Source organism: Drosophila biarmipes, chromosome 2R (assembly GCF_025231255.1).
Source record: "Drosophila biarmipes strain raj3 chromosome 2R, RU_DBia_V1.1, whole genome shotgun sequence".
In the NCBI taxonomy this organism is placed as follows: Eukaryota; Metazoa; Arthropoda; class Insecta; order Diptera; family Drosophilidae; genus Drosophila; species Drosophila biarmipes.
Window position 1 is genome coordinate 18,069,739 of NC_066615.1, and position 27,875 is coordinate 18,097,613.

General features: G+C 43.9%; 4 protein-coding genes across 12 annotated transcripts; 2 read left to right on the plus strand and 2 right to left on the minus strand.

Moving 5' to 3' along the window:
• Positions 1-639: 639 nt before the first annotated feature.
• On the minus strand, positions 640-11,021 carry LOC108022849 (trichohyalin). Of its 2 annotated transcripts, XM_017092023.3 has the most exons (4): positions 10,228-11,021; positions 9,470-9,567; positions 9,236-9,395; positions 640-1,859 (listed from the first exon to the last, which is right to left on the minus strand). In XM_017092023.3, the coding sequence occupies exons 1-4, from the start codon at positions 10,643-10,645 to the stop codon at positions 844-846; spliced, it is 1,692 nt and encodes a 563-aa protein (XP_016947512.1). In that variant the 5' UTR covers positions 10,646-11,021; the 3' UTR covers positions 640-843. The 2 variants fall into 2 exon arrangements, with proteins under 2 accessions (XP_016947512.1, XP_016947510.1); XM_017092021.3 differs by lacking the exons at positions 9,236-9,395; positions 9,470-9,567; positions 10,228-11,021 and adding exons at positions 2,494-2,651; positions 2,709-4,571.
• On the plus strand, positions 5,463-6,780 carry LOC108022851 (probable H/ACA ribonucleoprotein complex subunit 1). The gene is made up of 3 exons (XM_017092024.3): positions 5,463-5,729; positions 6,057-6,428; positions 6,484-6,780. Exons 1-3 carry the CDS (start codon positions 5,534-5,536, stop codon positions 6,612-6,614), a joined length of 699 nt encoding a protein of 232 aa, XP_016947513.1. The 5' UTR covers positions 5,463-5,533; the 3' UTR covers positions 6,615-6,780.
• Positions 11,022-12,182: 1,161 nt separating the features above from the next.
• Positions 12,183-14,830, plus strand: LOC108022582 (rab GTPase-binding effector protein 1). The gene is made up of 6 exons (XM_017091605.3): positions 12,183-12,312; positions 12,374-12,915; positions 12,968-13,752; positions 13,812-13,947; positions 14,006-14,122; positions 14,192-14,830. Exons 1-6 carry the CDS (start codon positions 12,258-12,260, stop codon positions 14,501-14,503), a joined length of 1,947 nt encoding a protein of 648 aa, XP_016947094.1. The 5' UTR covers positions 12,183-12,257; the 3' UTR covers positions 14,504-14,830.
• Positions 14,128-27,659, minus strand: LOC108022583 (trehalase). Of its 8 annotated transcripts, none has more exons than XM_017091607.3 (8): positions 23,119-23,216; positions 19,181-19,351; positions 18,403-18,592; positions 17,462-18,340; positions 16,683-17,081; positions 16,315-16,465; positions 15,324-15,396; positions 14,128-14,875 (listed from the first exon to the last, which is right to left on the minus strand). In XM_017091607.3, the coding sequence occupies exons 2-8, from the start codon at positions 19,330-19,332 to the stop codon at positions 14,857-14,859; spliced, it is 1,863 nt and encodes a 620-aa protein (XP_016947096.1). In that variant the 5' UTR covers positions 19,333-19,351; positions 23,119-23,216; the 3' UTR covers positions 14,128-14,856. The 8 variants fall into 8 exon arrangements, 6 of the variants coding, with proteins under 6 accessions (XP_016947096.1, XP_043948450.1, XP_043948451.1 ...); XM_044092515.2 differs by having other exon boundaries at positions 19,181-19,378; positions 23,119-23,210; XM_044092516.2 differs by having other exon boundaries at positions 23,038-23,196.
• Between the last annotated feature and the right edge of the window lie 216 nt (positions 27,660-27,875).

Sequence of the window (27,875 nt, forward strand, 5' to 3'; positions counted from 1 at the left end):
CGACAGATGTGCAGCTGCCGAGTGCATTCGGATTTAGCTCCCCGCCTCCTCCTCCTCGCCAGGATTACGGCACGCATTCCCGCACAAAAACCGGATAACGCTCGCATATCCATTTGATAATTGCTTTCCGGCAGGAACTCAGCAAATTGATTGAAATAATTAGGTTGCAGCAACATTAAAGTTAGTGTTAAAGTCCTTAAAGAAAGGATCTTGAAAGCATATTCAGAACACAAAGAAAGTACATCCTCAATCAAAATGGAAATCCAAGTATTATTGAATTTAATTGAACTTAAGCCGCATTAGATTCTATAGTTCTTAGGAAAATTCAGAAGCTATTACTGCCTATATTCTGATTATCCTTCGGTTTATCCTTCATTTAATCTTTTGATTAACAACTTATTGATAACTTTGTGTTCTTATTAAGCCCAAGAGCAAAGTGAGTAGCAATTATCCCACTGTTTAAATGTATAAACAAACACTTCTTTTGTTTATATTATTAATGTTTTTCCTGTTTATATAACGCGGACAATGGAATGATATCTGCAGAGGTGTCTGATTATCCGAAATTTATGCAGAGCATTGAACCTGAAACTAAGAATCCCCTGTTTCCCTATTCCGCCACAAAGAACATCAGTCCAGTTGCGTTGTCAACTCTCGTGTTTTATTTCATTAACATTAGTCTTAGCCTACGATGCTGGTAAGTAAAATTAAGTAACAAAAGAAAAGATTGTGTCTCAGAACAGCGTCCTGGTAAATTCGACTGAAATTGCCTTGTCATTTATGAGGTTCCTTACTACGTAGCGTTGTCAGTTGCTTTTGGGGGTCTCTCTCGGAGCAAGGTCTCTAGAAGAACCTGTGCTTCTTCTTCTTCCTGCCCTCCCCCTCCGCCGGCGGCTGCGGATCCACGGAGACCTGACGTCTGGGCAGCAGGGGTGGTGGACTGACATCCCCCTCTGCATCCCCAACTACACTGCCATTGCCATCCACGCCGCTGAACTGGGGCGACAGGGGACGAGGTGCCCGCAGGATGGAGGTCAGCGGTGGCAGGGAGCCCTCCTGGCCATCCTCCTCGATCCTGTCCAGCCGCGATCCGTGCACCGAGGCCATCTCCGAGGGAGTCTTCACCTGCGAGCCGCCCTCGTCGCCAAACTCACTGGCCATGTTCATGCCGATGGTGGCACCCACCTTGGCACTGGCCCGCTTGAAGTGATCGCTCAGCTTGATCTGCACCACATTGATGAACATGGAGGTCAGGGCCAGGCCGAAGATCAGGTAGATCATGCTGACCATCACGAGGAACGGGTCGCCGGGCACCAAGTCGCCGAAGCCGATGGTGGACATCGAGATGAAGACGTAGTAGAAGCAGTCCAGGTACTGCCAGCCCGGCTCGATCATCTTAAAGCCTACACCTCCCAGGAGAATGTACGAGATGAGCAGGAGAGTGGCCACCGACACGGGCAGATTGAACTCGTCGTCCACCTCGAAGGTCTCCGGGTACGGCGATGTGGGCGTCTCCGGGTGCGAGGTGCCCATCGACCGGGCTGCCTCGGCGTCCGCCTGCGACTCCTCGTCGTTGTCCACGCTGGACTTGCCGAAGAACATGCTCGGCCGCCGGATGGCCATGTCGTAGACCGTGTTGAAGCCGGTCATGGCGTCGCGGATCTGCTGCTGCTTCCGGATGCGGCGACAGGAGCGTGTGTAGTACAAACGCCGCACATATGCCCACAGGAACTTGACGCAGCGCGTGAAGAGCTTGCCCAGATCGGCCAGCACGATCAGGAACATGGGGATGCCGATGATGGCGTAGACGATGGTCAGGGCTCGGCCCCAGTCCGTTTTGGGTGTGATGTGGCCGTATCCTACGGGGCAGAAGAGGAAAGGTGGGATTAAACGAGGATTTCGTAAATGAATAATACATCTAATAAGTTATGCAGAAAATGTATCATTATTTCTTATAGAGCTCCAAAAACACCTACAACCAATATGATAAGATGTTAATTATTTAAAAATAAGAAATCTATCGTGTAAGCAATAAAACCTAGGCAAGATTTTACAATTTGAAAGGTCTATAATCTTTCTAGCCAATAAATAAACTTTGAAATAAGTGGAGAATATTTTGATATTCATATGGCGTAGAAAACATATTCCACTCAATAAAAATGAGATATTATTAAAAACCATGAATAACCAATAGTTTGGTTTGGTTTCTCACAATCCTTTTAAAGGATTTTCAAGAAGAACTACAGTCCCCTAGATCTTTTACCTATGGTTGTGATTACGGTCCAGCAGAAGAGGTCTATAATCTTTCTAGCCAATAAATAAACTTTGAAATAAGTGGAGAATATTTTGATATTCATATGGAGTAGAAAACATATTGCACTCAATAAAAAAGAGATATTATTAAAAACCATGAATAACCAATAGTTTGGTTTGGGTTCTCACAATCCTTTTAAAGGATTTTCAAGAAGAACTACAGTCCCCTAGATCTTTTACCTATGGTTGTGATTACGGTCCAGCAGAAGATAAAGCAATTGACAAAGTTCCACGACTTTTGGCCAGGAAAACGTCGCAGCCCCAGCTCCGCCAGGTTATTGAGTTCATCCTCAAATGTGCGCAGCTTTTGGCGCGCCAGGGACTTCCAGTCCTCCTCTCTGGCAAAGAGACAAATGGATCACTTACTGGGCCGCCAATTCGAGTAGTTCCCCTACCTCATGTTGTGGCTGACGTCCCACAGTCTGTCGATGAAGTCCCGCTTGACCTTGCGCACCTCGCACTTGTAGATATTCTCCGCGGCTCCCTCCGTGTATCTGAATAAGAGGCCTCCGAATCCCAGGAGCATGGCCAGGCAGATGAGATGGGCGAAGCACTTGTTGCGCAGCTGTCGCAGCTCCTCCATCTCCTGGGGGTAGTCCAGCTTGAGGCGCTTCCATTCATGTCGCGCCTCCAGCTGGAGGTGGTATAAAAAGGCCCTGGAGGCCAACTTCTCCGGCTGAATTTCCTTGGACAAATCTGTGTCATCCTCTGTGACACTTTCAATCTTCTTTTTTCGCCGGAACAGGTTTTTGAGGCGCTGCAGGAAGGTTACTTTCGGTTCGGCTTTTGGGCTATCCACCTCTGGTAACAGAGCAGGTTCCACTTCCGGTTTTGGTTCTGCTCCAGGTACTGGTTCAATCTCATCGTGAACAGTTTCTTCTGTGACTTGAGGCTGCTGGGCATTCCTCTCCAGGCTGCCCGATCGCTTGGCCACCAGCGGTCGCTCCAAGCTAGAACTGCGTTTCGGAGGCTTCTCTTCTTTTTCGGCCATCCTCAGGCTGTGACTGCGACGCACTCCCTCCGCCGAGAGGATCTGCTCCGCCAGGGCTGCCTCCGCCTTGGCCGCCCGCTCGGCTGCCTCCATGTACTTCTGCATCAGCTCCGACTGCTGCTCCGCCTCCGTGAGCCGCGGCTTTAGCACCTCGCTCCTGGACTCGCCCACCTCCACGTACTCGTGCTTCCGGCTGATCTGCTCCCGCTGCTCAGGGGTCTTGGAACGTCTCTGGGGTCTCACAGGCGACAGGGAGCTGTTGCGACTCACGGAGAGTCTTTCCGGAGGTTTTGGAGCCACCATTTGCGATGATGGTGGTGGTGGTGGTGCCCCGCGAATCGGAGCAGCCACAAAGCCCTGTGGAATCTTTGGTGCCCGTGGCCTCTGGTGAATCTCTTCCACTGCCTCCGCGTCGGAGGAGCTGAACTGGGTGGAGGACTCGTCGTAGCCGCTGCTTCGATTGCGCCCCCGAGCCTTGGGCGCCTCGTGCCGCTGCAGCCGCAGGCTGTGGATGAGCCGCCGTCGCTCCTCCTCGTCCTGCGGCAGCTGGATGCGGTCGCTGAGCTTGCGGTAGCTCAGCAGGAGACGCTTCCGCTCCTCGTTGTCCAACTGCTGGCGGTGCCGCATCTTGTGCTCGCGCTTTTCGCGCTCGAAGAGGCGCTTCTCGGCATCGAAACGCCGGCGTTCATCCTCGAAGCGCTGCAGATTCTGCTCCAGCCGGCTGAGGGTGTCCTGCGTCTGGCCGAGACTGGAGCTGGGCAGAGGTCGCCGGCTGCTGCTGCCGGTGGTCAGCTCGCTCTCGCTGGACTCCTCCTTGTGGCGCGGCGAGGAAAGGCTGCGATGCTTGATGAGATGATTGGCATCCGGACTGCTCAGTTTCTCCGCCTCCCGTGGCTGCGACTGACTGCGTGCCGATGAGCTGGCGAAGCTCTTGTCCCGCTTCCGCAGGATCTTGCTCTCGTGGGCGGACAAGGTGCCAGGGGGTCTTATTTGCATGCGCACCACCTGGGGCAAGGGATCCGGAGGGGGCGACTCCGGACTGGCGTCGTCCAAGGGGAGAACCTCCCCCGTCACGGGAGTCGGCTCCCGGTGGCTGCGGCCCAGACGTCGCCGATGACGCTGCTGCTGTCTGGCATCCACTGGCTGCTCCATCCTCTCCAGCCACTGTCGTGTGCTACTTTCGCGATCTATCTTTGTGCTCGTGCTCTAGGCATCTATTTTTAACTGCCCGACGAGGCGGTCATATTCCGCATATGAAAATATGCCTCTGGGTAATTATATCACTTTCGATTGCAGTTTCGGATTTTCTTTTCCTACAATTTGCAATTGATTTTACTTTAGGTGCTGCAGTTTTCTTTTCTTTATAATTTACTAATATCTATATATATTTGATTATTTCATTTGCATATACGAAATTATGTATCTGTTCCTATAGAGTAGAGCTTGCAGAGCTCAACGCGATCTAAAAATTTGGCAGACTCGGCCACGGCTGGCATCCAACTGCTGAGAGTGTGGAGAATATTCAAATTTTCAATTTCACTTGTCTATATTTTTGGTTGGTATCCCAACAGCTGTTCGGCCATACCTATGTCAGAAAGTATCTCATATATCTAATGCAACCGATGATGTGCAAGATTCTCTCTCTTATTGTGTTTGTTCTATCTTTTCGCAATGAGTAATAGGATAAAACCATAGTGTGAAACAAATTCAAAACGACTTACAGTCTCTTAGGAGTAGATAAATGTTATATATCTAATTATATTATAGAAATCAATTAAATAAAATAAAAAAACGTTTTTTTAAATATCCACAGATGCCAGATAGTCGAAAATGTAAAAATATTTTACACTGTCACCTATTCTACCTAGCATTGACAGGTCGGTTATGTAAATTAAAACTGAAATTAAGTAATTCAAAAAAAAGCTGCTAAGCATTGTAAAACGTACATAATTAAAACTAGTTTGGATATTCAAAGTTATATTTCACCCTGCCAAAGTAAAATAATTAATAATTTCGTTTTGTCATACAAATTTCAAAATGTCCGCCGCTCTTTTCAAGGGTGACCATAAAAATACCAAAGACCTTAGCTAGTATATACCGAAACACATGGCTGCAGTCATCGACTTATCGATTTCGAAATTCGAATTTGGTCCGTCTCTAAATATTTTGGTTTATCGAATCTAACGCGCACGTGTTTTGTGTTCAATATTTATAATTTAATATTTGAAAATGGGATTCGGTAAACCTCGTGGCGGCGGCGGAAGAGGATTCGGAGGTGGCGGTGGAGGCCGTGGAGGCGGAGGCGGCAACTTCAGATCCAACGGAGGCGGCGGCGGTGGAGGATTTGGTCGAGGAGGAGGCGGCGGCGGATTCGGCAGAGGAGGAGGCGGTGGACGTGGAGGTGGCCGTGGAGCGTTTGATAATGGTAAACGGATGGAGTTTCTCAATTAGCCCCTTAACAGCCCAACTAAGGAGTGAAAAAATCTAGCATCACAACATTTACCTTTTTGGTTAATACAACTTTTAATAGATGATCAGAGGAAAACCACGTTGTTTACTTATATATTGCCGCATACATGCTCATAAGTGGCCGGACCGATCTTCAACATTATTTTTTGTTAAAATCATTGGGTTATATTAAAAGAACACCGTCTGGAAATGTCTTCTAAAATATCCAACAGCCTCTTTCAGGCAACTTGCCAAATTTTCCCAGTCTTCAACAGTTACTTAAATAGTTTTTCTTTAATTATAGGACCTCCGGAGAGAGTTATACCTTTGGGCGACTTCGTTTACGCGTGCCAAAACGACCTTGTGTGCAAAGTTGGCATCCAGGACGTCCCATACTTCAATGCGCCCATATTCCTCGAAAACAAGGAACAAGTGGGCAAAATTGACGAAATCTTTGGAACAGTTCGAGACTACAGCGTGTCCATCAAACTGTCGGACAACGTCTATGCCAACAGTTTCAAACCCAACCAGACACTGTACATCGACCCCGCAAAGTTATTGCCAATTGCAAGATTTCTGCCAAAGCCTCCACAACCTAAAGGAGCGAAGAAAGCCTTTGGCGGTGGCGGCGGCGGCGGTGGTTTTGGCCGCGGTGGTGGTGGTGGTCGCGGAGGAGGTAATATAATACAATTTATGGTTGCAAATGAAGGACTAACTTAAATTCCCAACAGGTGGCCGAGGAGGCGGAGGCGGTCGAGGTGGCGGCGGCTTCAGAGGAGGAAACCGCGGAGGCGGTGGTGGCGGATTCAACAGAGGTCGGGGAGGTGGCGGAGGCGGCGGCGGAGGTCGTGGTAGATGGTAGTTTTCAGTATCTGACCCGCACTAAAACATTTAAAGAAATGTACAACACACATTTTGTACAGATCCAAATAGTTTGTAAGCAAAGGCTCATTTGGGTATTATTCGCTGACCAGCAAATCGAATATTTTACTCAAATGCTACTAAAATAAATTTCCTAAAATTTTAAACTCATTTTTAATTGAGGATCTAAATGGGGGTCCATCTTTCTTATGAAATTTAAAATAATCGTAAACTTAATATCACTATTTCTCGATAAAGTAGGCAGTTAAAGAAGTTGTAAACCAGAATACTAAAGTAATATTCAAATCCCTCACCGAAAAACGAGTTCTACTGCCGAGCGTTCGAAGGCTTGAATCATCCAAAAAATAATTAATAATGTGATGTCACGCATTACTCGTTTGTTAGAAAGATAACGCTTAACATCAAGCACAAAACGGCACACGTAAGTGATGGAATTTTATGGTCTGAGGAAGCCATGTATAAAATTGGTTGTTCATCTAAAGGAATAAGATAAGTTTGAAGCAATTCTCCAGTTTGAACGCCTTTTGCGTGCGCCTACTGATTCAACTAATGGCATCTTAAAAAAAAGAAATAATTGATAGCCTGTCAAATGATTAGAGGGAATTCATGTGAAAAACGAATGACTTACGGAAGCTCGAAGCTCTATCGATTAGGTCTTAGGGAATTGTAAAGTATGCAATTTATCTAGCATCACACTCATCCGAGTTCCCTTGAAATTTTATGAATTCTTCGGGGTTTGTTTAAAATCCCCAATATTGTTTGGTATGGGGGTTTCCTTCCGCTGTTTGATTCGCGCACATAATTTGTTAAATTTGCAGCTGTTCTCGAAACGCAACGCAAATATATTGGAATAGTATGTGCCAAAATTTGTAAATACTTATTTTTTGCTTCTCGTATTTTATCTTGATCCCCGCTGACGTCATATGGAGCATTTCTCCACTTCGAAATTTCATATAAATTAAATGTTTTGCTAAATTTTCATCAGTATCCCTCCGGAACCCCCTGAAATCTTCCCCTCGAACTGTCGGACGGTGTAGTTCCCTCCCCTTCTCCTACGAAACGTTGATGACGGATCGTGTTCGCTTTTATGGAATTTCACTGCGATTCAGTGTTTGTTTATTCTTCGCAGTTTCATTCAACATTTCCGAATTGCCTTCCAGATTTGTTTTCCATTTGGGCATGCACCATTTTATAAAACTGCCGGCCACCGCCTCCAAAAGTCAATAGAATGGTTATACTAAGCATTATTTTAATCGAAGCAGCAACAGTTTTATGATGGCCAACAAATATTGCGTCTGCTTGAGTATTATAAAGTGTTTTCCGGTTTATTGGTCCGTTCGATTTTGTGTTTACTCGCACAAATCAATAAGAACTTATGGCAAAAGTCTAACATTTTATTGATCATTCAAAAGATAATTTATTAGAATTTTCAAAAGTTTCATAAGCCATTCGGGAGACAAATTATTTGAATATTTCATTGTGTCAGGGTGATACTTTTATGACATATTGGGCCCAAAAATAAGTAAGTACTAAGTGTAGTGAGCATGGGCTCTCCACTGAGTCATGCACATGAGCAACCGCACCATGTCTATAAGGACTCGATTTCGAATCGAGCACCAGATCATAAAGCCACTTCGAGAAGTGCTCCTTAGGCCTATGTTTTGTTTAAACTTGTGCCAATTTTGACAAGTTGATTGTGGCGAATGCACTTTGCAATTCTGTTTACAAGGCAGCCGCTTAAGCAGCCCGTTCTGTCGTCGTATGGTGGCCATAATTTGGCAATTTGTGTTAATTGCTTTTGCGTTGATGTGGGTGCAAAGTTTTCCATTTCCACACTTGCGGATTTATTTGAATGTTTTTCGTTTTCCTCTCTTGGAAACTTGTCAAAAGTGGCGTCGAAAGAAAAGAATTTATTTACTAAAAAATACTTTTTCCATTTTCCCATTTGTCTTGCCTAAAATAAAACAAGTCGACTGACAATAGATAAAATTCTCCACAAATCCAAAAACAAGTCAATCGAATTAAGGGGGCTATCAAATCATTAACTAACCACACAATGGACTCGAAACATAATTCCCCAAGCACAATAATCACTCAAAACATGATTATATCGCGCAGATTTGTCCGCTCGAACTTATTCCCATTTTCATGGCATGTTTATGAGCGAGAAAAGACTCTTGCAAATTAAAAGTGAAATTAAAAACAAATTTGATTAAGGATGTGTAAAGCGAAAATTCGGGGAAATTCTTTTGAAAGGTAAGCGAGTGTTTCGTGAGTTATTTATAATCCGCCATTGTGAGGAGTGACAGTATTCCAAAGAATTCACAGCCCCTTGAGAGACCCCATAACTGTGTCTGCACAAGAAGAGACACAAATTCTTTATCTCGCAAATGTCGACGATCGCCAAAATATCCGAAACTATTTCCATCTTTTGTGTCACATATTTCGCTGGCTTTATAACGAAGAGGCCTAAACATAAATAGACCATATTGCGTTCAAAGAAAGCACACATATATCTTATCGGCGTGGGCGTTCCTGCACTCCCAGTACACTTGGGTGTTACGAAAGTAACACCTGGAAGTATCTTGTAGCTGCACTTACCTATGGTCGTGTAGATGGTGGCTGCATAGACCATGGCGTCCCAGAAGGTCCACACATTCGACTTATCCGGATACATTTGTTTTCGCATCAGAGATTCAATCACCGACGGATACTCGTTAATCACGCCCAGCACCTTACCATCGATGGAGGTGTTATTCAGCTGAAATTACAAAAAAATGATGGGTTATCCTGGGTTCGAGATGTGACACGGGGTGGGGCATTGAAGAATCTTACCCCGATGGTTTCTGGATTCTTGACCATGGCTCTCATATCGTCGAAGAATTTCCTCTGCTGTTCCTGCAGCTCTATGTATTTCAGATTTTCTGCAATGTCTGCAGGAGGTTGGGGCGGTGCAAAGGTTAGTTAGATGGGAAGTGGAAGGAGTTGAAGAGGGGTTGGGTCAAGGTTGGCCTAAGTAGGGAAGTTTGCCAGATTTACAGAGTCCTATACCTAAGACTGCCATAAATCAAAGGCATTTTAACTTTCGAAAGCTATTCATCACCCAATCACCACTATTTAGAAGTTCTTTATTACAATGACTGGCCGAAGGAGAAGCCTCTGGGACGGGACACCTCCATCCGCCCGTTAATCATCTGCAACTGGACGTCTTGGTTGTTTATACGACACATTATTCCTCTCGCAGCCGTGATTCATGCAGACACATATGTGTTCCCATGGGGTTCGAGAGTTCCATGGACTTGGATACTGAATCAGTCTGCCAAATTGATGGGGCTTGTTTTTACGATTACAATACAGCGCACACATTCGGCAGGTGTATTTATTTGAATGGCTGGCAACTGAGCTGTTTACTATTTTCCAAACAATTGCCGAAGAGCTTGATAAGCAAACAAAGTCGGTGCACTTCTGCACATCCGGATATCTCATCTTGTTCTTGGGAATGGGTAACACAATGAAATTTTTTAGACTCGAAAGGAAACACCTTATCTACGGCTGAACTAAGGTCGATGGGGGCTGAATCTTTGGGAACTCACTTTCAATGTACATGAAGAGGAGGGCTCCGCCCGCGTTATACAGGGCCAGGATGATGAGCAGGAAGAGGTGGGTGAACCAGCGACGCGACCAGGCGCTCAGCTTGTTGTACATGCCGAAGGTGAACTTCTCGCCGAAGCTCATGCCCGACTTGGTGAGGTCGAGGAAGCCCTCGTAGCCCTTGGTCATGAAGTTCCCCGACCCGAAGGGATTGGCCATGGGCGGCCAGTAGGGTCCCTGGGTGCCGTTGCCCGTGAAGTTCGTCTGCGCCGTATAGGGGGGCTGGGCGCTGGGTGGCATGGATGCCTGGCTCATCGCCGATCCGCTGGTCAGGTTGTGGATATTGATTCTGGGCGGTCGGTTGGCCCTACGAGGTCCTGGCGGCGGAGTACTGGGTATGGGCGTTACGCTCTGCGACATGGTCGAAGATTGCGCCTTTATAACTTGCTAAAACTTGGATTATTTTAGGAACTCCTGTGTTCACTCTTTTTCTTCACCCGCTGGACCACAAAAACCTCAGAACTTTGGGCACTTTATCGTCATTACTTGAGTTCCGTTCACATATACGCGAGATCGTACTTATATATTTGTATTATTTATAAGTTTATAAGCAGAACGGCCGTCGCGATTCCACGGCGCCGCGTATTTTCCCGATGCTCTGGCTGTTTCCTCCCGTTTCCGACCGCCTCGTTCTTGAATCCAATGCGAACTGAACAGAACTGAAGGCAAATATTTTGGCCAACATCGGCTCTGGTCTGTTGTCGCATTCGTATTTGTATTTGTATCAGCCACGATGCTCCGGCTGCCGACTATGACGACATCGACGGTCATGAGCTCACGGGTCCACCAAGGGAACCCAACTGATCTCAGCGCCGAAGCTGATTATTTTTTAATTATGTATGTGCTGTTGGGCTTCATTCGCAGCCGAGCTTCTTGAATCGAGTTTTGTTCCGGCTAACTCGCGGTTCTCTTATCTCAAATATTTTGTTATATTATTATTTATAAATCTGTTTACTCACTAGCTTTGGGTGGCTCTTATGTATTAGGCATTTTCCCTCGAAATATTATCAGTATTGAGCGTTTTCTCGCTTTCTGGCGCTTAATAATTTGCATAAAATTAAGACAACGGTCTGTATTAGTCATTCGTGACCGGCACTTATTTATTTTTTTCAAAGAACTGCGTCTTATAGGGTTTGTTTGTCTTTTGGCTTACACACAAATGCTGAAGAACTTTCATAAAATACTTTAATAGTAATCTGAGCCATTAAGATTATTATAATTTTTGGGGGCTTGTGTTTATTTAGGTTTATTTCAGGCAAATATTTAAATTGGTAGTAGAGCTTCCTACCGTTTGAATAAACCATTAAATTAAGTAGATATATTTATATTGTTGGACAATTTTCTTTCTCTTATTAATCATTCATTTGTTATTTTTAGTTCATTGATGATGCCTATATTAATAATATTATCTATGCATGTCGAAAATTTAAAAATCCATTCTTTAGGTTTCATAAATAATTCGGGTCAAGCTTACTAATAATTAATAATAGGTTACACCAAACACCTAATTTTAAAGAATATTTTTTTGAATTATTAGTAAGTTTAACCCGAATTATTTAAAATTACTTATGAAGATTTTCCAAAATATTACATTTGCTAGGTAGAATGTTTTCGATACTTCTAAAATCTAGAGTCTAGATCAGTGATAACGCCATCATATTTTGTTTAACCTTAAAAATGTTTTTAAATTTCTACTTTTGTTAATTCCTTAAGGAGATAATAATAATAATACTGATAGAAAATTTAAGCTGATTATATGTTCAGTGCTAGACTCTTATATAAATTACTTTGGCTTCTTCGGCCAAATCTGAAACAAAACGTTTTTTAAATAAAAAGTGTTTATTTCGCGCCACTGACTATCGATATTTCCATTCGTGTACGGAAACCAGTGTTGCGAAGCGCCCTAAAGTGTTCTAATTGCTGCGCTTACATATGTACATAGAAACTATAAAATTGGCCATCAACATAGAACATGGAGGAAAACGAGACCAGGACGGAGGCCAGAGACTCCACGGACCTGGCCAATGGTAAGAGAGGCGCTCAGGGTGCGAGGAACTGCTGGAAGCTAACAGAAAGCCCCATCAACAGGCGAGGATGACGCGACCAGCCAGCTCAAGCTCAGTCACTTGCAGAATGAGATGCGCAAAATGCAGAACGAGTTCAACACGCAGCGGGCCAAGATGCGGGAGCTCTACATGCAGAAGGAGGCAGAGGTCAGCCAGAGCCAGCTGGAGCGCCGCCAGCTGCAGGCGGAGCTGGACGAGCTGAAGACCAAGTGCGTGGTGGCGGACCTCAAGTCCCAGAACGATCTGCAGCTGAAGGACATTAAGGCGCAGGAGGAGATCTCCTCGCTGCAGCAGCTGGTCCAGGACACCATCGAGGAGTCTGCCCACTACAAGAGCGAACTGGAGCACCTCAGGCTAGAGCTAGCCAAGTACCAGCAAACGCAGACGCAGAGTCATCAGCATCCACCGCAGTCTGAGTCATCCGGCGGCATAGCGCCCCAGGTTCTGAATCAGGTCAAGAAGACGCTGGGCTCCGTGCGTAAGCTGGGCACTGACTCGCTGAATAGCAGCTTTCAGCTGGAGGAGGACCCACGGGCATTAAGCAAGGGCAATGGCAAGCAATTCGTAAGTTGCTGAACCCGATCTTCCACTGGTGTAATAAACTATTGTTTTTCAGGCTTCCGAGGAGGTAGAGATGATGCACTCCATCGTGGAGCAGCTCCAGGAGGAGATGAAGGCCTTGAAGGTGAAGCTGCGAGAACAGGACGAGCAGCTGCAGGCAAAGTCAGCTACCGAAGAATCCGCTCTGCACAAGTCCACGTCCATGGATGTGGCTGAGAGTACCTGCGAGTCCTGCAGCTCGGCAGAGAAAAAAGTCGATGAGCTCAATGCACACATAAGCAAGCAACAGAAGCAGGTGGATTTGCTGCAAAAGCAGCTGGTGGAATCCCGGGAGACCCTGGCCAGGGAGGCGGCGCTGCGCAAGGATTTGGAGGACCAGTGGCAGGAGAAGCGGGAGGCCCACAAAAGCGAAGTACAAAGTCTGCGCGACCAGGCCAGAACCAACGAGCAGCGACTACTGGACATGCAGCAAAAGTTTCTCGAGACCAAGGACGAGGTCATAAAGCAGATCCAGCGCGTCACCGACGACCGGGAGCGGGTCAACAAGCAGCTGGAGACGTTGCAGGCCGACAACGACTTCCTGTCCGGGCGCTATTTGGCCACCTCCGAGGAGATCGACAACCAGTATATCAACCTGCCAAACACGGTCGTCGAGCTCCAGGAGCTTATGCTACGGCAGCAAAGCGAGCTGATCCAGGCTCGCGTGAGCAGCGAGTACGAGCGCCAAAAGTGCACCAGCACCGAGGATGAGATTCAGATCTTGCGGGCCCAGCTGGAGGAGAGCAACAACGAGCGGCGCGCCATCAAGCGCAAGATGCAACTAGATATTAAGTCGCTGCAGTATGTTTCCGCCTCTGTTGAGTGAATAGCCGTGACTTATGTTTGATCTTAACTTCCAGGGACCGGGTGACGGAGCACTTGGTTACGGTGCAGGCACACGAGACGACCAAAACCCAACTCGAGCGCAAAGAGGCTGAGCTCAATAAGCAGTTGTCCGAGTGTCGCGTGCAGATCATTGAACTGCAAGAGGCCAATGTAAGTCGATACTATTAGTTATTAAAGTATGCTTGGCAATTAACAGATAACTTTCCAGGAAAAGTACGCTAAGACAAACTCGGAATACAAGACGAAGATTAAAACGCTACAGGAAGAGCTGTCTACCATGGAGACGGTTCAAAAGGATTTCGTCAAACTATCTCAAACTCTGCAGGTGAGTGTGATATAAAAATATGCTTTATTTACTTAAATATTTACAATGTATTCTGTTGTAATGCCACAGATGTCGTTGGAGGAGCTGCGGCATGCCGATACGGAGGTGCGCTGGCAGGACGACGACGACGTGAACAACTGCCCCACGTGCAACGCCTATTTCACGGTCATGGTGCGCAAGATCCATTGCCGGCACTGCGGCCACATCTACTGCGATAAGTGTCTAACGAAAACGGTGCCATCGGGACCCCGGAAGCGAGTGACCCGAGTCTGTGATATCTGTCACACGCTGCTCACGCCGAACACCGCTCCCTACTTCAGTCAGGGCCAGCCGCCGCAGCAGCAGCAGCAAGGCCAGCAGCAGCAGCAGCAGTCCAACTAGGCGGCCGGGCTCCAAGCCCAGGTTAATGTGTGTTATGTGTGAACTACGATTACGATTAGTTGGTATCTCCCCTTAAACTCTATTGCTCTAGTTCTGTGCTCCGGTACACATAAAACGATTACGATTCGAGGTCAAACCTTTCCAATGCCGCACTGCGCCGCATGTCATTTCCACTTTCCCATGGCCAATGTCTAATTTCGTTTAAGCCGTACCTTCTGTGTGCTCTATATAACGTAAGCGATCAGTTGTCTATGTTAGCTTTTGTCGTAGGTAAGTTTTCATAATTGAATTGAACTCAAAGCAAATATACAAATAAAAAACAAATAATGTTTGTTGTTTGTCGCCGCACATCCTTACTTGAACCAACTTTGCCTGCAATAGAAAGATCCATTAAATAAACTGTGTGTCTAAGGACAAGTCATGCAACATGTATTTTGTGTTCTTGTTTATTCAAAAATACTACGCAAATAGTTTGTAAATTATTGTTAACAATTGTATTTGTGTCTTCATTTGGTTGCGAGGAGCTAGGATTGGTATAGGTATTCGCTAGGTATTAAAAGTAATAACAATGTCGGGCATGCCCATATAAATTCAGTATGTACAACTCTCACTTCAACTACCAAATAATGATAATCTAATACTGCAATCTCCGCATTCAACAAACAACAACAGACACTACGCACACACACGGGGAATCACATTACTTGGGAAGCAATTACGGGTTGTTTTGGCACACAGTGTCTGCGGAAGAGATAGAGAAATTAAATGCCAATTAGCCTGTCTCCGGGGGCAGATTCCGATCTGATTCCGCTTACCTCACCATAGAAAACGGCCTGCTATCAGAGCTACTACGGTCGCCGCTGCCACGCCCACAACGCTCATCACTCGGGTAGCTGGATGGGGGAAGTAATACTCAGATCAGAAGGGTATAAAATGTATAGGCAAAACTTAAAGCAAAGGAAACTGATAGATTTGGGTTGGCTTTGTACCATTTTTCAGCGGTTAAATAAGGTCAGTTTCCTTGAAGCTTCGCGTATAGGCATGCTAGATAAGCCAGGATAGCATAAGCGGCTAAGATTTTTTAGTTAGTAAGCCAGGATATGTGGCTGGTATTTTGTAGCCGGTAGCCCAGGATTGATTATGTGGTAAGGTTTTGGTAGGCGGTGATACTTTACAAGGGGTATACGTATTTCGAGCACAAATTCCATGGATCAGTCTGTTAAGGGTAGTGTGGTCTGGATTTGGTGCTGGGTGGTGGTTACACTAAACAAGGACTTGACATTCACAAACACAAACCAACCAAATAGAATGACCCAATTGGACACTTACTCGTGAATCCTCATCGCGGTGCTTTGCCTGCTTTGAGACACTTAATGTTCTGTTCGATTTTTGCTTGAATTTGGGACAAGTCACACGGATGTGAGGCGTGGACTGGACGTGGAATACAAGGACAACATGGACAGTACAGAGATCCTGATTCCTGGCGGTGCTGTGACTGTGGTCGTAGTGCTGTGGTTCGTAGTGCTTGGCTCGGGATGTCGATGGTTCGCGGTACAGACATAGGTTATAGACAGCGTATAGGCTTGTATAGATATTGTATAGATATTGCGCAGAAAGAGAGAGCATTTTCTTAGCCTAGCGATGAGCAGTTGATGAGCGCTTCTGGATGGATGCTTATGTAATGTACAAGTATTTAAATACAAATTTTGTCGAGAAAAAGCTTTGGCTTTGAGCCTGTGATGATGCTGACGATGGGTCTGATGGATTGCGTTCTGGCCTGGCTGCAGATTCATTCTACTGCTGCTCTTCACCTGCTGCGCCGCCTCCGCCGGCCGCCCCGGTGGAAATGTCGCGCCCGTGCTTGCTGAGCCACTCGATGATCACCCCGTTGGACCATCCGAAGCCCGTCTGCACCTCGTACTCGCCACCGCCGCCTCCGACTCCGAACTGATCGGCGTTGTACTGAAATGGTAAACAGCAAATTATGATATGTCTTAAGAAAAAATATCTGATATTTTTCAATATTAAAGTAATATACCAAATTCTGGTATATTTAAAACGTTATGCATCTTTAAGAATATTCGATGAATTTACATGGTCTGGTATGTATAGAAATTAGAATTCTCTTCTTGAGAAAAGATAAGATTTTAAAACACTCTGCACATCGATCTGAACTCACCTTCTCGTACATGTGCCTGTCCTTGCTAAAAGCCTTAAAGTTTGATTTGACCCACTTGGTGGCCCACTTCATGGACATGTTCTTGGCCTCGGGGGTGTTCAGGTTGTTCAGGCCCTCGACCAGGATGTACTGCATCGGAGCCCACACATTGGGCGCATCCCACTGCTCATTGGTGTAGCTCAACGTGTTGGGTACTCCGCCCGGGAATGTGTCCAGCTTGTTCCGCTCGATGTAGGCCATAACGGAAGCCGAGATCTTCTCGGACTCGGAAATGTTGTAGGCCTTGACCCACAGCGGTGAGAGATTGGTGGGCACGAAGTAGTCGCGCGGCTTCTCGTTCTTCATGTCGTAGTCCAGCCACACACCGGCCTCCTCGTTCCACAGCACCTCGTTGATGCCCTGCAAGCGAGGAGTAATGTAAACCGGATTTATACTACGGTTAGTCACCATCATGAGAAATATTTCAATATTTAAAGATTGTAAGTGCTTCCTAGGATGACTTATGTATGACTTGAGGGGCTAGTATGGTTACAATGAGTGTACTGATTTTTGAGAATAAACGAAAGTTCTTTACTCATAGGCGCTTCCCAGTCTGAACTGTAATGAATAACCTATACCATCTTCCACAGCATGATCAAGGAGTGGTAAAAAATAAAAAGTAGAACTCTAAACAATGAATATGGAATGTATAGATATAAATCATGCCAGATTTTCGTACAGAATTGCATCCTTAAAGTAAACTTCCCATTTTAAGGAAGGGGTTTTTATTTGGCTCTCACCTGAAGGATCTTCTCGGCCTTGGTCTCGTACTCGGTCACCTTCTTGGTGTTGCCAGCTTTCGAGTGGAACTCGGCTATCAACTTGGCGTTCCAGTAGAGCAGGGCATTCAGGTCGACGGGCACAATGGAAGTGGTGGACAGACTTGTGAGATTTCCGTCGTTTGTGCCGTCCTTGGAGATGAACCACCGGGAGCTAAAGTCCATGCCCGACTCGGCCGCCGCCTTGAGCTCACTCCAATGGAGCTCCTTCTCCTCCTGAGTGGCGAACTCCTCGCCCGTCTCCACATCCTCCCGGTAGGACTCTGGTCGCGGACCCTCGGACGAGTCGCGGTAGACGCACAGGGTGTGATTCTTCACCGTGACACTGTGATTGTTCGTGAAGAACTCGAACTCGTGCTCCAATGTGTCCAGGGCATCGATGGCGAACTTGTCATCGTTGGTAAAGTCCACGTACGACTTGACCATGCCAGTAAGAAGTGGCGGCTGGGAGCGACCGTGGTAGTAAACTCGTCCGCCGTTCGGGATGAAACCGAACCGATTCACAATGGACAGGAAGTTCTCAATCATGCCGCGGGCGGTGGTGTACATCTGGCTGTAGAGCAGTCCCCGGATGATCCAGTAGGAGTCCCAGTAGTAGAACTCAATGAAGCGACCGCCAGGAATGATCACCGGATTGGGCACGGGGATGATCGAGTAGTACTCGGGATTCTTGGATACCTCATCCTTCATTTTGCGACCCAGAATCTTCCAAATGTTATTCAGCTCTGCGCCCCACTGCTTTAGGTCTGGGTCAGAGATTAGATCGAGGAAGCTGGGGTTCTCCTTCCAATCCGTGGGCGTCCACGCCTCCAGCTCGGTGCCCTTGGGACTGAAGTACTCCTGCAATACGCCGGATGCTCATCATTTCCTGCTGGTGGGTCTACCTTCGATTCTATACTTACATCCACAAACTTCTTGAGATCTTCACTGGTGGGCGTCTGATTTTTGGCCTGCATCATGGCTTCAAAGTCCGCCAGGGTCTTATCGGGTGAATTATTCAGTTTCATGTCTACAAACGTCTTGGAGTCGGCAAACAGTTTGGGGTTGGCCGTTTGGATTGTGTGCAATAGGTTGCCCGTGCAGTAGATTTCACTGGAAAATAAAAAACAAATATACTTAATAATTTTATGGAATGGAAATATTCAATAGGCTCAGCTAAAAATCTCCTGTAAATGATATATGTAATTAAGTACTCCATACTGCTTTCTTTATGTTATCTTTTAAAAAAATATAAATTTATAAAAGGCGTGTGCACTCCACTTTCTAAATTTAGTAGCTCCAAGGGAGGTTCTTTATTTAAAATTTCTTCGATTCACATTTCGATTGCCCAACCAGCGCCGAAAATCCCGGATGAGGCTTACGTAAGCCCGAGCATAAAATCGTCGGTTCCTACACAGTATAATATACACTCTGACGGCACTAATTAGTGCAAATAATTCACGGGTTAAATGGATATAAAACCGCTCCAGCCCGAGTATCCAGGTGGTGCTGGCTAAGTGAACACCTGTCTAAAGCATCGAAGTATCGTATCTGTATCTGCTGATCAGATACGGCCAAAGCTAATGCACGAATAACCAACACGTCACGTTTGTGGCACTGGGAAAGGAAAGCACTCAAGCTGAAAACTGGCTGGCACACAGCGATCGGCGATCAGAGTCCGGAAGTCTTGGGAAAACTTACCAACTTGGGAATTTGTCATCGATATCCTCGTAGCTGGCAATGGCATTGTCATTGTCGGTGCTGAGATCAAAGCCGAAGGACTTTGCCTGGCCGAGAGCAGCCAGGCAACTCCAGCTCACCAGGAGCAGGGCGACGGTATACAACGTGGACATCCTTTACACTAAATCGCGGCTAATGAAGAGACTCTTTTCAATCTGCCTGGATAACAATACAAAGTGCTGCGTTGCTGAGGTATTTCTTTTCGCGTTCGCGAAGGATATGCCCGCGATCCCTGAAGGCGAGTTCGGTCTGAGGCACAAGCACAACCAGCGCCAGTCAGCGCAAGAATACTTCTAATTGTTCCGCTCGATTCCGTTTTTATAAAACTAAATTAATCTACGAATACGTCGGAGAGTGCGCCGACGAGCGATCGGCAAGCGAACGCTCGTCGGGCGGGGCAAGGTGATATCTGGAGCCCACCAAGTCATCGAATCCGATGGGGCGGAGTGGGGCTGGTGGCTTGCTCGGCTGGGTCGCTCGATCGACGGTCGCGCTTTGGGGGCGCGTTCCGTCTATTTTTAAAACCGTCAAAGTGGCCACATACGTATTTGTCGGGTTCACCTGCTCACAGGTCTCGTGAACACATAGTCATTCATCTCCTACGGTTCGTATCTCAGTTCTAACTGCCTGGCTTAATTACACAGAGTCTCCCCCATGGCAAAGGGCATTCGACTGGGTTTTTGCAAATGGCTAAGTTTTGGATGCATATTCATGCTGCTGAGCCTTGAAGTGTTTAATTCCATAACTATATCACCCGCATATTATACTATATGAAAATGCATTTCAATAGCAACATTTGCCTTGTTTTGGCCGAGAAGGTACCACTGTAATGCCAAGGTGCTACAGATAAGAGGGGTTTTCGGTGATTTTAGGCCTAGTTTTAATGCTAATGGGCAGTGCTCCAGTTAGGATAAGAAAAGCGCGCTAAATTGTCTGGCAATTTAAGCACCGATTATCCAGAAATTTATTGCCTGCTATCACAGTGATTTGCATATTCACACGGAACTTGAGATTTGAGGTCACGTATGATAAGAAGTGTGCCAAATTCTCTACGAATTTAAGCCACCAAGTATCCAGAAATTCAATGGCTGTAGCCTGAAAGCACAGTGATTTGCATATTAGCAGGGAATTTCGCATTTGAGGTCACCGAAGAAAAGTGACATTCGCCTGCGATTTATTTATATCCATCAAGTTCCAGTTTATCATACGTATCCAAGTCTAAAATTAGAGTGGATTATGTGTTGGTGACACGTGTCTGGCCCCAAATAATGGACCGGAACTGCGCCGTTTCGCACAAGCTCATCGTAGTGTGGACCCTAACGAGTCTTAATTGAACTGATTCGCTGAACAAGGATTGCTTTCGAGAGATTAACAGATGGTCATATAATAACAAGGGGAAGTTTAAGGCGCAGAAAGAGGGTTTGGGATCTATCTTTTTTTGATACCAGAAATAAACAATCTGCTTAAGCGATAGATTGCACAACATGTGCAATGCACATTGTGCATCTTATAAAACATTAAGTGTATGATGAATTACTTTTACAAGGTATCATCGCAGGCCGCTGATATAACCCGAGTTAAAGCATCTAAGGCTTGGGAAACAAAGGGAATCCGAATAAACGGAACAATTGTGCAATTTAAACCGAGCCTTACGGCAATGGGAACCTGAAAGAGAACGATACCCCGAGAACCCCATTGTTGTGCCCTCTGTGACGACAGCGGGTTCTAGCAGGTGCGACTAGATCATTGATTTGGCACGTCACCAGCTGCTAACATTTATGATTCCATTAGCGAAGCTATTCAGCGTTTAAAGTTAAACTTCTCAGGTCGATAGCAGTTAGATCATAGATTGTCTGGCGCACTGCAGCACTTCAGACAAGCTTTACTTAACTTTAGTTCTTTCCGCTTTGATCAAATTCTACATACTAAATAAATATTGAATTTACGGGTATTTTTTTGACAGTACTTCATATAACCGTGGATGACAAATAGTAGGCAAACAGCCGAGCTACGTGCCGAGCATTTCCAAATATGTAGTTAACAATCGAATTCGAAACATTATTGTTTCTTGTTTTGAACTCCCCTGGCCGGGGGAACTTCCGATTCCGCATAGCACGAAATCAGACAATTCCTGCCTAAATTCCATATAAATCATAAAAATGCATCAAGAGATCAGACCACATCATTGTGGCATAACTATTGTTTAATCCGCATTTTAAGGCGCGTGAACAAAATAAGTAAGCCCATTGAACGGGCGTTTACACTCTCACCATTCAACTGGGTTATTATGCTCGACAGCGACTATATACACCGTTTATATAGATCTCTATTATAATCGTCATTGTCGTCACCGGTGGAAGCGATAAGTGCCTCAGGTGACGTCTTTGTTCGAACACAACGCCCAAAACTCTCTGGATTCCGATTTTTGAACCCAGCTCTGAGGCAGAGTTCTGCCAAAAACATTCAAGGACAATATTAATCACTATGTGGGCCATTCAACGCGTTCGTATAATTGCCGCTTAAGTTAATCGCTCAACTAGCTATAATAAAGCACGGTCCGTTTGATGGCTGAGCCGAAAATTTCAAACAAATACCTGATACGCTCGGCCTGACATTTTTAGAACCGAGAGGAACACGAAGAAACTCGCACAAAAACTGGAAATGTCATTAAGAAGCCTGCACCAGGCTGAATCTAAAACAAGTTAAGATTTTGTGCGTACTGCTTTGATTAACGGTTCAAATGCCGATACAGAGACCTTCGAAAGGTTATTGAATTGTAAAAAGGTTTGCACTCGGCGGCAAAAAAGCGTTGTATAAAATTATACTCTCGCGACACGAGTACTTAACTTTTCAGTTGAGCAGAAGGATTTTTAATCAGGGACATGAGATCTGATTCGTATTTTAATAAGAACTCTTTGACCTAGTAACATAATACTCCACTTGAGCCTTAATCTGCCATCTTGAGTGGACAATTAGGGCTTATCGATTACTCAAAAGATCCAAGGCATTGAACTTAATCTTAAAGATTGCTCGCTATCAATGGGATTACTTATTGCATTAACGTTCAAAATAGATCTTGAAGTAATACCTTCACGACGGGGTTTTCTCTTGAGTTACTGTGACATTGCAGGTTCATTATCGGCTGTAAGCTCTTCAGCTCAAAGAACCATTTTCACACACCTTATAAGTGTGCAACCGAACTTGATTTTTCACAAGTTCAGGGATACTGATAAACAACTGATTCCTTCTGTAATGTCAGATTCTACAAGTACAACCAAGGAAAGATACAGAATTGATTTTGATTTCGCTCGATAAGATTGAACAGGTTTGGCAGCAACAAGTGCGTCTTTAACTCCGTCTGGATCAAATTTTTATAGAATATATATTTTATTAATTATATTTGGGATGCCATCTGCTTTAAATTTGGCAGTAGAAAAACGAGACTCGTAAAAATACAAGTCAAGCATTTATCTTTTATATTCAGTGCGAGATCTCTGTCAGCCCGTCCATTTAAATGTTAAGTGCCCGGGGACCACAGATCACTGACACCGCAAGTCGGTGAGTAAAAACAACGCGACACGATGAAGCTCAGGGAAAATATCAGCGGGTATCGGAAAATATCAGGGAAAATGTCAGCAGCCGCAACAATTTGTATTGAAAATTATAATTTAATTGCTTTTGTAATTTAGCTCGCGGTTTCTGTTGTTTTTTCAGCGGCTTGGGAGTTCCATGCCAATTGAAATTCACTAAATTACAATTGTATTTATTATTTTTGCATTTTCAAATTAGGTTCCAGTTTGTTTTCGCATTTCACACACTTTTATTATTGGCAATTCGCTGAGCTGAGTAAGAGTTTTTATAGCTCGGCCACTATCTCTGTTGTGCACCTGATTACTGACTGTATATACGCCCGGATTATATATAGGTACTCTCGGTTCTAATCAAAACGCTGCTCAAAAGCACCTCGCCGATGTTGAGCGCTTGAAGGCAACGATCCGACTGCCCCAAGCCCAGAGGCGGAGATTTAAATTTAAATAAGATTTTCACAGAGATCCGACCAGAACAGAGTTACCAAGTGCTCCCTCGCAGGGAAGAAGCCATCTCAGTTGATAATTGCTTGGAATTGTTTGCCCGTGCTTGCCCCTCTTGGTTGCAAAGGCTGATAGATAATATTTATTGATGCGTAAATAAGATTTATTGATTGACAGCCAGCAGAAGGGAGTTATGCAATTGGTAGAGCACTTGTTTGCATTACTTGTATTATAATGGAATCTTTTTTGTTATTGGGCCAGGCAAGGAAATTGTAAATACTTAGCGCCGATTTCCTTGAGCTCTCTTCTGAAATCTTAAAAATAGGGCGATAAGATAGAATCACTCTAAAGCGAATTGACGTGGTATTTAAGGCCCTGTTGTGTATCACTAACTTATGATCGCTGGCAATTAGGAATATAAATCATTCCGATTTGGGAGGGAGATTATTCATTAATAAGATAGGCAGGAAATTGGCTCTTTAAAGGAGAACGAATCAAAAATTCTTCTATCTTGTTGAAAACGAATTATTAGAATTGACTCATGATTGGCAATAACTAAATGATAGTTTTTCTGAATGACTATATTTATATGCTGAATGACTATGTTGTTGCCTCATGTAATTTTATTGATAGTGGTTTCCTACTACGTAGTCAGTGAACTTTAAGAATTTTAAAATTTAATGACACAATGGGATGTGAATAATTAAATTTACGCAGGAGGCGGGTATTATTTAGGAACTAAAGCATCAATTCCATTATTTGACGACATTCTGACTAATTGAATAAAACAACATGAGCTAGTGGAAATAAGCTCCCCATGAATAATTATTCAAAGGAAACAAACTTTACAGAATTTGCAAACTCTTAGAAATTACAATCCATGTGAAGGGTGACTAAAACCGTGCAGTTTGCGGTTGGGGTCAGTCAAAATCAGGCGACTCGTATATAAGTAAACTTCAACTATCTACTGAGGCCTACTGGGGCCCTTTAATCGGTTTCAGACAAACTTGCCTCACCTGACCCTGTGATGATTGGTGCATCTCCTAATCGCAATTCGATTTAATTTTTTCAAAGAACAATGGTGACCCTGGAAGTGGGAAAATCGGGACAGACACTTGATGACTTGCATATCAAGATGTGAATATAGGCGGTTCCGAATGCAAACTGTACTATAGGGGATCTTTCTCAAAGTGACGCCTTGTCAGACTGTCTGTTATTGTCGGGGCTGATAAGAAAAGTGGCTGATAATGGATTAATTAGCAATTTAGCTGGACTGGCGTATTCTGGCGCGAGCTCTCTGAGAGATCTGGAAGCGTGACCGCAACAGCTGGTTGCAATTAGATCTTAACGGGTTAGCCTGTTCCATATTACGTATACGCCGTGGACACACCAACGAGCTACGACCAATCGAAAGTTGGCGATAAACGGAAAACTTAATATCCATAATGATCCGAACAGAGTTCGTGACAAACAATGAATGCTAAGATACATTGAGTAATTCCCAGTTACATTTGCTTCGCATCGGACTGCATGTGAACGCAATCCATAAATATTAATCTCTATCTAGTATAGCTCTTATATGTGCACTTTGAATAATTGAAAGCGCTGCGGTTTTTTGTGAAACCCAAATGGACAGAATTTCTAAAATTGCTTATTATTTATGACAGTATCTGGTACAGACAAGTCGTTTCCAGAGCGGAATCACACTGAGGCTGATCTAATTTTAAATGTATATCATGATTTATTTCCCCACTTTGTTTGAATTTATTTGACAATACAACAAACAATGCTCCTCCCTATTTCAGTTTAATAACGTAGAATAAGATAAACTAGGTCATTTCGAATGTAAGCCAGTATTTAAGGGTTCTATAATATTTAGTTCTTAAAAGATAAATGACGATAATACAGTTTAAAAACGTAGAAGAATATAAACTGGGTAATTTTGAGTGTAAGCCAATACCTGTGTGTTTTAAATAGTAACGAATGTAAAATATATATAATATATTTTATTTTATAATATATAAAAATTATTATATAAATACATTAAAAGAAGATTAAAAAGGTTTTTTAGTTGTATTTATATAGGACAATACATTATTATTGTAATGTGCACCCAAAAGGATCTGGTATAGATCCTTCGCATTCCTACTCTTACCTCTCAAACATAAATACCTTCCTTCCTTCTAAGTAATCCACTCCTTAGTATATAGTAAACATAGAACGTTAACAAAGTTTTAATTCTACATTAGGAATCATTTAATCGATAGTTACACACGTTCTAAAAACGCTCACCTAAAAGTATGCAATGCCTTTTTGTTCGCCCGAAAGTATGCCATGAACGAGGGATTAGCAGCTGACGGATAGAAACCACTATCAAAAGGAGGGGCTCGTTATACTGATAAGCGAGCACGGGGAACTGATAACACATTGTAATGTTCCGAATTCTTGTAGCGGTAAGTTTGGCCTTGGGTTGCGGTTCAAACTACTGCCAGTCACCATTTTGTTGCGTTTTTCTAAGTGTATCCAGTCGAGACCTGTTGCAGTTCTCGCCCTCTACATTCCACAGGTTCCCCTGAACAATTTCGTATGTGACTTGTGACGACCCACGTGCTCAACTACTGGTCCTACTTATAGAAGTATTTAGCTGCTAATTACACTACTCTACAATGCCTACAGATATTTAGCTTTTGACACGAAATAAAATAAGTTTACCATTTTCTTAAAAGTGTTTCTGCATTCCCCTGAATTTCTGAATATTTATAGTTACGATTCCGGTAACTTAATACTAACGATAGGGGAATACGAGTATTTACATTTTTTGCCCGCGACACTTGTGAACACACAGCGAAAGCAAAACAAAAGCAAAAATTAACGAAAGCGCTAATTAAAAGGCGGAGTTTGTACACCCTTATAATATTTATTAAAGTGTTTATCAATAAGTTGCATTTTATTATAAGCTGAAATTAGCACTCCGGTAAAAAGATTTACATTGAGAAAACCTTTTTATGGAAACTTTTTTGATAATTGTAATTATTAAGTAAATAAGATAATTAAAAAAAAAAATTGGTAAGCCAACCTCAAAATACGAATACACCCTTTCTTATTATTTCAAGGCTTGCATTTGATAGGTTCAATGTTCTACTTTAATGAAGTTTTATTTTCTTGTTTGATTAGAAATGTTGAGTTGATTTTATCTTAAAAAATCAAATTGATATGATTATCAAGAATGATAAACTCAATGACTATAAAAAGGGTAATTGATAGACAGCAAAAATAAAGAGCAATAACGCTACGCAAAGATAATGATGCCTTAAAATTCAAAGTTTTGGGTGCAAATATAGGGTGAAACGATTTTAAAAAGTAAAATAGAACGTTTTAATCATCTTGAGGAACAACAATATTTCAGTCCCGTTTTTTAACCCACAGCTTTGTCTAGTTTTCTCCGTGTAGGGATACCTCAAGAGGGTCAGTAGTTCTTCTCTATATTTCACGCTTTGATAATAATGATTTTCTAAGCAAAATAACAATAAATATTGCACATGACATAATTATAGTAGATCTGGTGGAAAAATCCACTAATACTAATTGCAGAAACACTGTGGTGATAAAACAAAACGATATTGTGGCTCGCCGGCTGATTTGCGAACGTAAGCGTGCGTGAGACGAGATAAAAGAAAACAAAACCGACTAAAACAGTGGCATTGGCACGGAATCGCAAATAGCGGTGTCTAAAATAAAACTATTTACTATACGCGGCTATATATATGGTTTTGGCACTCTGGCGAGACATTTGCCAGATATCTGGCGGGCAGAAAAGTGAAAGCGGGCATCTAGACAACAGATGTCTTCGCTTGGCAAGTGCAGTGCACACTTATGCAGACTTATGCAATGCATGCAATCCCCCAGGCAATCGCCATAGATCACATCTTCTAAGGCAAACTCACCCGTTTCCGTTCATTTTGTGGTTGCTCGAGGGATTCACTGGAGTGGCCATGTTGCGACAGAGAAGGTTGATTCCAGCTGTCGCCCGATAGTCTGAGATTCTCGCTAGTTTGCGTAAGGATAGCGCGGATTTCAGCGTAACTGAAGCGATTTTGTTTATGTTCGCCACTTGTTTATCACTTCGATGTGCGTTGTTTGCATTTATCACTCGGATCGATCACTTCCGTTCTCCGTCCACCGTCGGTCTGTTCTTTCGCCTTCGATCAGCGCCACGAGACTAATCACGGCCGTGCAACCTACGGTTATTAAATAGTTTTCGCTCTGCGAATTTCGCGCTTTTCCGCTCTGACGTTCTCACATCCAAAACTTGGATAACAACCTCACAAGAGCGACCGGATTGTATTTATCGGCGAGATGTACACTGCTAGGACTAGGGTGCAAAAGTATTGCGATACATCCAATATTTCAGTCAAAAGTCAAGATAGTCAGCGAATTTTGTCTAGACAATAATTTTTATTGAGATATAAGATAAAATAATTTATATATATATAATAAAGAGACTGGAAATTAACTATAAAAATTTTCATTTTTAGTCCTGCTAAATTAAGGGAATTAAAATTGCTGTGTACTTAATACGAGATATTATTTTTTTTATGTTTACAAACATTGAATCATGGGAGTTC

What these genes read in the sequence shown, in the direction of transcription:
- LOC108022582 (XM_017091605.3), top strand. Translation starts at nt 12,258, where the DNA reads ATGGAGGAAAACGAGACCAGGACGGAGGCCAGAGACTCCACGGACCTG. An exon ending in CTCCACGGACCTGGCCAATG is followed by an intron (nt 12,313 to 12,373) that starts GTAAGAGAGGCG and finishes CCCCATCAACAG; the next exon opens with GCGAGGATGACGCGACCAGC. An exon ending in AGGGCAATGGCAAGCAATTC is followed by an intron (nt 12,916 to 12,967) that starts GTAAGTTGCTGA and finishes ATTGTTTTTCAG; the next exon opens with GCTTCCGAGGAGGTAGAGAT.
- LOC108022851 (XM_017092024.3), top strand. Translation starts at nt 5,534, where the DNA reads ATGGGATTCGGTAAACCTCGTGGCGGCGGCGGAAGAGGATTCGGAGGT. An exon ending in CCGTGGAGCGTTTGATAATG is followed by an intron (nt 5,730 to 6,056) that starts GTAAACGGATGG and finishes CTTTAATTATAG; the next exon opens with GACCTCCGGAGAGAGTTATA. An exon ending in TGGTGGTGGTCGCGGAGGAG is followed by an intron (nt 6,429 to 6,483) that starts GTAATATAATAC and finishes AATTCCCAACAG; the next exon opens with GTGGCCGAGGAGGCGGAGGC.
- LOC108022849 (XM_017092021.3), bottom strand. Translation starts at nt 4,456, where the DNA reads ATGGAGCAGCCAGTGGATGCCAGACAGCAGCAGCGTCATCGGCGACGT. An exon ending in GACGTCAGCCACAACATGAG is followed by an intron (nt 2,652 to 2,708) that starts GTAGGGGAACTA and finishes TCTCTTTGCCAG; the next exon opens with AGAGGAGGACTGGAAGTCCC. An exon ending in GACCGTAATCACAACCATAG is followed by an intron (nt 1,860 to 2,493) that starts GTAAAAGATCTA and finishes TCTGCCCCGTAG; the next exon opens with GATACGGCCACATCACACCC.
- LOC108022583 (XM_017091607.3), bottom strand. Translation starts at nt 19,332, where the DNA reads ATGTCCACGTTGTATACCGTCGCCCTGCTCCTGGTGAGCTGGAGTTGC. An exon ending in AGGCCGAGAAGATCCTTCAG is followed by an intron (nt 17,082 to 17,461) that starts GTGAGAGCCAAA and finishes CCTCGCTTGCAG; the next exon opens with GGCATCAACGAGGTGCTGTG. An exon ending in ACAGGCACATGTACGAGAAG is followed by an intron (nt 16,466 to 16,682) that starts GTGAGTTCAGAT and finishes TTACCATTTCAG; the next exon opens with TACAACGCCGATCAGTTCGG.